The 10,920-nt window shown below is 49.5% G+C and overlaps 1 protein-coding gene across 1 annotated transcript; it reads left to right on the top strand.

The window, feature by feature from the left end:
- Positions 1 to 1,919: 1,919 nt before the first annotated feature.
- On the top strand, positions 1,920 to 5,266 carry LOC136632503 (uncharacterized). Its single transcript, XM_066607431.1, has 4 exons — positions 1,920 to 2,280; positions 2,905 to 3,012; positions 3,342 to 3,515; positions 4,806 to 5,266. Exons 1-4 carry the CDS (start codon positions 1,960 to 1,962, stop codon positions 4,809 to 4,811), a joined length of 609 nt encoding a protein of 202 aa, XP_066463528.1. The 5' UTR covers positions 1,920 to 1,959; the 3' UTR covers positions 4,812 to 5,266.
- Positions 5,267 to 10,920: the final 5,654 nt, after the last annotated feature.

The raw sequence follows: 10,920 nt of genomic DNA, 5'->3' as shown, positions 1-10,920 counted from the left end.
GGCAATATACAGTAAGAGAACCCCGATGGACGTCTTCCAACATCGGAGCTGTACAGCCTTAAATCATAATGTCTTCAGGTGTCAGACAGTGGATTGGAAAGGGTTAATAATTAATGTTAAATTTGTATATTTCCTAAATGGTTAAAAAACTAAAGTTTTTCCAATGTGTTTCCAGAATAAAGCATACAGATGTAAACTTTTATATCTTATGAAAAAAAGTGTACACTGTCCCTTGTGGTGTGTTTCTTGCAAAAGTAGTACTTTTGTTTTATATTTTTTGACTAACTGAGAGATGTTGTACCTTTTCAACGGAGTGTTGAGAGCTCGGACATTGATGGACGTGAATCGTATCTTCTCCATGGTTGTAGTGGTCTTGGCGGGATCAGGCTATGGACAGGAAAATTCACCTGGACTAGGGAGGAAGTACAGTATATACGATAAGCTTTCTGTAGGGATAAGTATTACTGTTAAAGACCCCGTAGCATCTGATAGTCTATCAATCCCTTCCGGAGAGAGAAAGTAGAGGTTGGAATAGGGGAGGGTATGACGGTGGGGAGTGAGAAAGAGAGAGAGTAGGGAAAAGAAAAGAGTGAGAGAAAAGGACAGAAAAAGTAAAGGAATTTAACAGAATGAAGTGATTGACTGAGAATGCAAATTAAACAATTACTCTTTTGAAAGAGTTACGGAAAGGTTCAGCAATCTTTTTGAACCAGACCATAAGTGGAGCGAGAAAGCAGACAACGATCTAGTTGAAGAACGAACTTGGCCTGATTAGGGTAGCACAAAAAAACAAACACTATCTTAAGATGATAAGGCAGACAAAATTCTCTGAATGAACACATTTTGGTAGGCCAAAGATAGAGGAGTAAACATTAATCAAAAATGGAGAGAAGGACCATAGGAATGTCCTTTAACCCCTTAATGACGCGGCCTTTTTTCTTTTTCCATTTTCGTTTTTTTCCTCCCCCCTTTAAAATAATCGTAACTCCTTTATTTATCCATCGATGTCACTGTATGAGGGCTTGTTTTTTGTGGGACGAGTTGTATTTTTCAATTGTGCTATTTAAAGTATCATATAATGTACTGAAAGACTTTTAAAAAATTCTAAGTGGAGTAAAATGAAAAAAAAAAAGATATTTCGCCGGTTTTTAGTACGTCTTGTTTCTACGGCGCACAAACGGCAACAATAATGACATGACAACTTTATTCTACGGGTCGATACGATTACTACGATACCAAAATTGTATAGTTTTTTTTTTTTACTATACTCTTTTTTTTTCAGTCATAAAATTTTTTTCAATTATGTTCTGCCGTCATTTTGTGCACGCGATAACTTTTTTATTTTTCCGTCGACGTAGTTGAGCAAGGTCTCATTTTTTGCGTAATGTCCTGTAGTTTCCTATAGTACCAATTTGGAATACATACGACTTTTTGATCGCTTTTTATTGCGGTTTTTCTGGGAGACAGGGTAACTAAAAAAGTGCATTCCTGGCATTCTTTATTTTTTATTTCGGACTACGTTCACCATGCGGGAAAAATAATGAGCTGCTTTGATAGTTCGTACTTTTACGGACGCGGTGATACCAAATACATATTTTTAATTTATTTAGATTTTTTAATAATAGATATGGCAAAAGGGGGGTGATTTAAACTTTTACAACTTTTTTTTTTTTTCAATTAAAAAAAACTTTAGTGATTTTTTTTTACATTACTTTGAAGTCCCCCTGGGGGACGCATATTACCAAAGGAGGCCTGAGTTCTCCTGTGGGGCCGATTCAGCCAATCAGCTGGCTGGAATCGGCACCACGTGACACAGCGGCGTGCCCGCGCATTGCCGTGCACAGGATTGTGCTGCCTGAGTTCTCCTGTGCGGCCGATTCAGCCAACAGCGGCGTGCCCGCGCATTGCCGTGCACAGGATTGTGCGTTGCCCGCGCTTTCACGTGCTCAGTGCCTTGCCATGCACTCGTGTGCACACAGGATTGTGCCTTGCCCGCGGTTTACATGCCACTCGTGTGTGGCACAGACAGTTATTGATTTGGCAGGTATTTTTTGTGCTTTTTGGCAGGTATTTTTTGTGCTTTTTGGCAGGTATTTTTTGTGCTTTTTGGCAGGTATTTTTTGTGCTTTTGCCAAAGGTGATTATTTATTTTGCGCAAGTGGATTTGCCAGCGGAAGTTTTACATCTTTTGCGCAAGTGGATTTGCCAGCGGAAGTTTTACATCTTTTGCGCAAGTGGATTTGCCAGCGGAAGTTTTACACAGGACTACTAAAAGCCAAGGTAAGCTGCTGCATCTGCTCATTTAATTGCGCTCTTACTTCCCCTGCGCGCATTGGCGGAGAGGCGGCCAATTCTGCATGCCGCTGCATTGTCCACGAGCGCGATCCCCAGCATGCCGCTGCATTGTCTCCGCGATCCCCAGCATGCCGCTGCATGCATTGTCGCCGCTGCATTGTCCACGAGCGCGATCCCCAGCATGCCGCTGCATTGTCGCCGCTGCATTGTCCACGAGCGCGATCCCCAGCATGCCGCTGCATTGTCACCGCTGCATTGTCCACGAGCGCGATCCCCAGCATGCCGCTGCATTGTCGCTGCGATCCCCAGCATGCCGCTGCATGCATGGTCGCCGCTGCATTGTCCACGAGCGCGATCCCCAGCATGCCGCTGCATTGTCTCCGCGATCCCCAGCATGCCGCTGCATGCATTGTCGCCGCTGCATTGTCCACGAGCGCGATCCCCAGCATGCCGCTGCATTGCTACGTGTGGAGACGCGGTTACCTGAGATTTGTGCGCTGTGCGCTGCTACGTGTGGAGACAACACCCAAGATTTGTGCGCTACGTGTGGTGAGTACGTCACCTGAGATTTGCGCGACGCCACCTGACGCAACCTGTCTTTTTTTGCAGATTTGTGCGCCTTATTGCAAAATAACGTGTGGAGAGGATCCTGACGTTTGGACACGTTTCGAGAAGAATTTCGCTTCGCTCGGACACCACCTGACATCACTCAGCGAGGTAAGCTGCTGCATCTGCCCAAATTTTGATCGCGTGCATCTGCTGATATGCGCATATTTGGCGCATATTTGCAGGTGTTCGCTTGCATCTGCTGATATGCGCATATTTGGCGCATATTTGCAGGTTTTCGCTTGCATCTGCTGATATGCGCATATTTGGCGCATATTTGCAGGTGTTCGCTTCCATCTGCTGATATGCGCATATTTGGCGCATATTTGCAGGTGTTCGCTTGCATCTGCTGATATGCGCATATTTGCCGGTTTTCTCCTGCATCACCAGATATGTGCATTTTTGCTTGCATGTGGTGATATGCTCTCCGTTTTCCACAGGACGACTCGTGTGGAGAGGAACCTGACATTTGGCTGCGGTTTGTACAACGTACGGAACCGGAGATTGCCGTTTTAGGTGCTGATCTCACATTTGACCCCCGCCTTTTGGAGAGGACGACTCTTCTGGAGAGGAATTTCGCTTCGCTAGGACATCACGTGACGTCACTCGGCGAGGTAAGCTGCTGCATCTGCCAAATTTTTCATTGCTTGCATATGCTCATGTGTACATGCATGCGTGCCTGTATGCGTACATGCCTGTATGCGTACATGCATGCATGCCTTATGCGTACATGCATGCCTGTATGCGTGCGTGCCTGCGTACGTGCGTGCCTGTATGCCTGCGTGCGTGCAGGCATGCCTTATGCGTGCGTGCCTGCGTGTATGCGTACGTGCGTGCCTGTATGCCTATGTGCGTGCAGGCATGCCTTATGCGGGCGTGCATGCCTGTATGCCTATGTGCGTGCAGGCATGCCTTATGCGGGCGTGCATGCCTTATGCGTGCGTGCGTGCATGCCATATGCGGGCGTGCATGCCTTATGCGTGCGGGCGTGCGTGCCTTATGCGTACGGGCGTGCGTGCCTTATGCGTACGGGCCTGCGTGCATGCCTTATGCGTACGGGCCTGCGTGCATGCCTTATGCGTACGGGCATGAGTGCATGCCTTATGCGTACGGGCATGAGTGCATGCCTTATGCGTACGGGCATGCGTGCATGCCTTATGCGTACGGGCATGCGTGCATGCCTTATGCGTACGGGCATGCGTGCATGCCTTATGCGTACGGGCATGCGTGCATGCCTTATGCGTACGGGCATGCGTGCATGCCTTATGCGTACGGGCATGCGTGCATGCCTTATGCGTACGGGCATGCGTGCATGTATGCCTTATGCGTGCGTACACGCATGCATGCCTGTGTGCGTACACGCGTGCATGCCTGTATGCGTACACGCGTGCATGCCTGTATGCGTACACGCGTGCATGCCTGTATGCGTACACGCGTGCATGCCTGTGTGCCTGCGTGCGTACACGCACGCGTGCCTGCGTGCGTACACGCACGCGTGCCTGCGTGCGTACATGCCTTATGCGTACGTGCGTATGCATGCATTTATGTATAGATGCACGCATGCGTGTACATGCACGCGTACATGCATGCATAGAAGCACAGATGCATGTATGCACGCACAGATGCATGTATGCACGCACAGATGCATGTATGCACGCACAGATGCATGTATGCACGCACAGATGCATGTATGCACGCACAGATGCATGTATGCACGCATAGATGCATGTATGCACGCATAGATGCATGTATAGATGCATAGATGCATGTATAGATGCATGCATAATTCTTCTGACCTGGTTGGGGGAGTAGTGGTCATTGTAAGTGGGTTGAGCGGATCTAGGAATCAGTAATACTGGTGGGATGTGACTGTTAACCTGCTGATTTCTCGTCATTTCCTGCAGATCTGAGTCCTTGAGAACGGGAAGGCTGGCAGACAGTGAAGAGACCCTCGTCGTTCAGCAATCTTTAAACCCTTCTTTTAATGAACTGTTTTTTCCCAGTGACTCCCTTGTTTTTAATACGCTTTTTAAAAAAAATAATTATGACGGAGGATCCTGAAAAACTGCGCAATATTTTACTGCAATGCATTAAACAGAAAAGACCCATAAACACAGCGGCCTTTTGTCTATGTCACAAAGGCTGCTAGGTGTCATAATTAAGGATGAGCGAGTATACTTGCTAAGGTACTACTCGTTCGAGTAATGTGCCTTAAACGAGTATCTCCCTGCTCGTCCTTAAAGATTCGGGGGCCGCCGCGAGGGAGAGCGGGGAGGAACGGAGGGGAGATCTCTCTCTATCTCCCCTGCGACTCACCTGTCAGCCGCAGCGGTCCCCGAATCTTTATGGACGAGCAGGGAGATACTCGTCTAAAGCACATTACTTGAACGAGTAGTGCCTTAGCGAGTATACTCCTGCTCATCCTTAATTATGACACCTAGCAGCCTTTGCAAACTTGGATTGGTGTAGGAAAACTAAGTGTTCCTCAAAATTCTGAAAAGTAATGTTAAATTTGTACGTCTCCTAGATGGAAAAAATAAATGTACAAAAGTTTTAAACCGTGCATCCAGAATAAAGTGTACAGATGGAAATCTATATGTTCGCAGAGATTTGTACAGAATGTTTGCACTTATTTTATATATGACATTTGACAATGTGAAAAAATGAAAATTCAAAATTGTGCAAAGTAGCAATTTTAATAAATATACACAACTTTTAACAGTCCTTTTTTACTACCTAACAGAAGTACAACAAGGGGAAGAAAACAATGTCAGTCACTTGGATATGCAAAACCTTTACGGACTTATGATATGTCAAGTGACACTTGTAAAGTTCCAAATTTTCGGCCTGTCACTAAGGCGCAAACAGCCTGGTTCTCTAAGGGGATAAATAGCTTAGTGTATAAACTGTGAACCGACTAACGAGGGACAGTGAGCAGCATCACATGCAACCTGACAATCTTCATCGTACTGCTCCATCAGATCCTGATGATGTATTTCCATAGCAGGTGATGGGCCATTTCCAGCTTTTAAGCGTCCTCCGGAGCCAACATCTGGGAACTTCTGGCTCTCTGGTGATTCAACTCCTGTGGTTGCGAGCAGCGGAAACGGTTACCACAGTGCAGTATTCTGACCAAAACGTATCAGCTGACCTATAACGAGGAAGAAAAAAAAAAATTAACCCTGCCTGCAATTGGCTTAATTCCATGGGTTTTCATAGTTATTGCACTGTCCCTGCTTTTCTTCACTCCTACTTTAATAGATAAAGACATCGTATTTGGACAATTGGTATGTTTCTCCGAAGGTTTGTTCAGTTAGTGCAGATTAGGTGCAGTATTGTGATGGAACCTGTACGTGTGCTAAAAAAAGGAATTAAATGCTCAAATCTAATGTTATGTCTTTTTCGGCCAATAAGACGAATTTAACACAGCAAGTGTGTGTGTGAGAGAGAGAGAGAGAGGGGGTGGCTGAGTAAGTGGGTGAGCATGCATGCGTGTACGCATACAGGCATGCGTGCGTGTACGCATACAGGCATGCGTGCGTGTACGCATACAGGCATGCGTGCGTGTACGCATACAGGCATGCGTGCGTGTACGCATACAGGCATGCGTGCGTGTACGCATACAGGCATGCGTGCGTGTACGCATACAGGCATGCGTGCGTGTACGCATACAGGCGTGCGTGTACGCATAACGCGTGCGTGTACGCATAACGCGTGCGTGTACGCATAACGCGTGCCCGTACGCATAAGGCGTGCCCGTACGCATAACGCGTGCCCGTACGCATAACGCGTGCCCGTACGCATAAGGCGCGCACGCGTGCCCGTACGCATAAGGCGCGCACGCGTGCCCGTACGCATAAGGCGCGCACGCGTGCCCGTACGCATAAGGCGCGCACGCGTGCCCGTACGCATAAGGCGCGCACGCGTGCCCGTACGCATAAGGCGCGCATGCAGGCCCGTACGCATAAGGCACGCACGCAGGCCCGTACGCATAAGGCACGCACGCACGCCCGCACGCATAAGGCACGCACGCCCGCACGCATAAGGCACGCACGCCCGCACGCATAAGGCACGCACGCCCGCACGCATAAGGCACGCACGCCCGCACGCATAAGGCATGCACGCACGCACGCATAAGGCATGCACGCCCGCATAAGGCATGCCTGCACGCACAAGGCATGCCTGCACGCACATAGGCATACAGGCACGCACGTACGCATACACGCAGGCACGCACGCATAAGGCATGCATGCATGTACGCATACAGGCATGTACGCATACAGGCACGCATGCATGTACACATGAGCATATGCAAGCAATGAAAAATTTGGCAGATGCAGCAGCTTACCTCGCCGAGTGACGTCACGTGATGTCCTAGCGAAGCGAAATTCCTCTCCAGAAGAGTCGTCCTCTCCAAAAGGCGGGGGTCAAATGTGAGATCAGCACCTAAAACGGCAATCTCCGGTTCCGTACGTTGTACAAACCGCAGCCAAATGTCAGGTTCCTCTCCACACGAGTCGTCCTGTGGAAAACGGAGAGCATATCACCACATGCAAGCAAAAATGCACATATCTGGTGATGCAGGAGAAAACCGGCAAATATGCGCATATCAGCAGATGCAAGCGAACACCTGCAAATATGCGCCAAATATGCGCATATCAGCAGATGCAAGCGAACACCTGCAAATATGCGCCAAATATGCGCATATCAGCAGATGCAAGCGAAAACCTGCAAATATGCGCCAAATATGCGCATATCAGCAGATGCAAGCGAACACCTGCAAATATGCGCCAAATATGCGCATATCAGCAGATGCACGCGATCAAAATTTGGGCAGATGCAGCAGCTTACCTCGCTGAGTGATGTCAGGTGGTGTCCGAGCGAAGCGAAATTCTTCTCGAAACGTGTCCAAACGTCAGGATCCTCTCCACACGTTATTTTGCAATAAGGCGCACAAATCTGCAAAAAAAGACAGGTTGCGTCAGGTGGCGTCGCGCAAATCTCAGGTGACGTACTCACCACACGTAGCGCACAAATCTTGGGTGTTGTCTCCACACGTAGCAGCGCACAGCGCACAAATCTCAGGTAACCGCGTCTCCACACGTAGCAATGCAGCGGCATGCTGGGGATCGCGCTCGTGGACAATGCAGCGGCGACAACGCATGCAGCGGCATGCTGGGGATCGCGGAGACAATGCAGCGGCATGCTGGGGATCGCGCTCGTGGACAATGCAGCGGCGACCATGCATGCAGCGGCATGCTGGGGATCGCAGCGACAATGCAGCGGCATGCTGGGGATCGCGCTCGTGGACAATGCAGCGGTGACAATGCAGCGGCATGCTGGGGATCGCGCTCGTGGACAATGCAGCGGCGACAATGCAGCGGCATGCTGGGGATCGCGCTCGTGGACAATGCAGCGGCGACAATGCATGCAGCGGCATGCTGGGGATCGCGGAGACAATGCAGCGGCATGCTGGGGATCGCGCTCGTGGACAATGCAGCGGCATGCAGAATTGGCCGCCTCTCCGCCAATGCGCGCAGGGGAAGTAAGAGCGCAATTAAATGAGCAGATGCAGCAGCTTACCTTGGCTTTTAGTAGTCCTGTGTAAAACTTCCGCTGGCAAATCCACTTGCGCAAAAGATGTAAAACTTCCGCTGGCAAATCCACTTGCGCAAAAGATGTAAAACTTCCGCTGGCAAATCCACTTGCGCAAAATAAATAATCACCTTTGGCAAAAGCACAAAAAATACCTGCCAAAAAGCACAAAAAATACCTGCCAAAAAGCACAAAAAATACCTGCCAAAAAGCACAAAAAATACCTGCCAAAAAGCACAAAAAATACCTGCCAAATCAATAACTGTCTGTGCCACACACGAGTGGCATGTAAACCGCGGGCAAGGCACAATCCTGTGTGCACACGAGTGCATGGCAAGGCACTGAGCACGTGAAAGCGCGGGCAAAGCACAATCCTGTGCACGGCAATGCGCGGGCACGCCGCTGTTGGCTGAATCGGCCGCACAGGAGAACTCAGGCAGCACAATCCTGTGCACGGCAATGCGCGGGCACGCCGCTGTGTCACGTGGTGCCGATTCCAGCCAGCTGATTGGCTGAATCGGCCCCACAGGAGAACTCAGGCCTCCTTTGGTAATATGCCTGGGGGACTTTAAGATGCAATGCTTTGATCGCTCCTGCAGTATGACGTAATGCTATAGCATTACGTCATACTGCTTTTTGACAGGCAGTCTATCAAGCCGCCCCACGGGGATGGCTTCATAGGCAGTCTGTTAAGGCAGCCCTGGGGCCTTTCATTAGGCCCCCGGCTGCCATGACACCCGCACGGCTCCCCCGATCTCGCCGTGCGGGACCCCCGAACATAGTTCAGGGGATTTAAATGCCGTTGTCAGAATTGACCGCGGCATTTAAATGGTTAATAGGCGCGATCGGCCGCGCGGCCGCTCGCGGCTATTGCCCGCGGGTGTCAGCTGTTATAAACAGCTGACGCCCGCACTGTATGAAGAGAGGTAGCCACGCAACCTCTCTTCATACATACCCTGCCGCTCCATGACGTACCGGTACGTCATTGGTCGTTAAGGGGTTAAATACACTGTGGATGACTTAGGCTGAGAATGTGGGCAAAAAGCAACCAGGAGGGTTCAAACCAAATTGGGAGAGACTTTTGTATTAATTCAAAGTCCAATCATAGAGCATAGCCTGAAAATTGGATTATGCCCAGTTCATGTTTTGCTTATTACCATGAGGATGGTCAGGGACCCCGCGTGGCAGTAGCAAGGTTTGCCGCAGCGTTCTGGGATGATGTTTCTCCCACGTTTGGGTCAGCGAGCGGCGGTGCCGTGCTTCGGTGTGTGGGCATGGCATGTGGCACGCGCGTGTGCCTGCTCGGAGCTCCAGTCAGCCGGCTTGATTGGTCTCCACCCCAGGGGCTGAGACTCCTCAATATAGTCTGGCAACTGCTGATAGCAGTTGCCAGTTATTGGTTCCATCCTCTGAGTGTTTGACCTCAGTCCTGCTCCAGTGGAAGCTACCCTGTTCCGATCTAGCTCTGCCTGTCTGCTGTGGTTTCCTTTTGTGTTGGTTATTTCATCTGCCTAGCCTGTAAGTACTAGTGAGTAGGCACCTGCATAGGTCCGGCGGTTCCTTCCTGTCCTGCCACTAGGCAGCGTAGGGTTAAAGTTGACGGCCTGGATGTGTCCACCTTCAGGGCTATCTCCAGGAAGGGACATTGGCGTGGGTGAAAGTCAGGGAGCCCCGCGCCATGCGTACCTGTGCATCCCACTAGTACTGTAACATCGCCACTTGGGAACCTCTCTCTCTTCTTCTGCTTGTTTCTGTGCAACTTGGAGTGGTTCACTATGTGCCAATTCTCAGGAGCAGGAAGATGTGGAAGAGCTGGGAGCTCTGGTAGTGGAAGCCAGTTAGGGAGAGCAATGGGGTCTAGCTCCAGAAGCTGCCAGACGTCCTGTAGATCCTTCTGTGCATGTATATTTAACCTTCTCCCTTTGTGAGTTATTTCTAACCCGAATGGAAAAAGCCATGCGTACTTGATGTTTTTTGATTTTAGAGTGTCCAGTAATGGGTTTAGCATTCTGCGCTTGGCTAATGTTGTAGGTGCCAGGTCCTGGGAAAGTTGAATCGCTGACCCTGCATATTGGAGGTCTCTGCAGTTTCTGGACGTGCTCAGTATTGCCACAGCATCGGGGAAAGCAAGTAGTTTACAGATAATATCTCTAGGCGGGTCAAATGAAGTCGATTGAGATCTCAGTGCTCTGTGAGCCCGCTCTATAGAGATTGACACCGCTTTCTCCTCCCCCACCAGGTTAGAAAAAATCTCCATTACCACCTTATTGAGAGTATCTGCCGCCCAGGACTCTGGTAGTCCCTTGATACGTATATTGTTGCGGCGGTTTTGATTCTCAAGATCCTCTTGCATGAGGATTGCTTTGGTCAGGTGGGAATGTTGCTCCTTATTTTACCCATTTCCAGGGCATGTGTGGTGATGAT

This window comes from Eleutherodactylus coqui, chromosome 6 (genome assembly GCF_035609145.1).
Source record: "Eleutherodactylus coqui strain aEleCoq1 chromosome 6, aEleCoq1.hap1, whole genome shotgun sequence".
NCBI classification, from domain to species: domain Eukaryota; kingdom Metazoa; phylum Chordata; class Amphibia; order Anura; family Eleutherodactylidae; genus Eleutherodactylus; species Eleutherodactylus coqui.
Note: the sequence above shows the minus strand (reverse complement) of the source record. Positions and strands in the feature narration are given on the sequence as shown.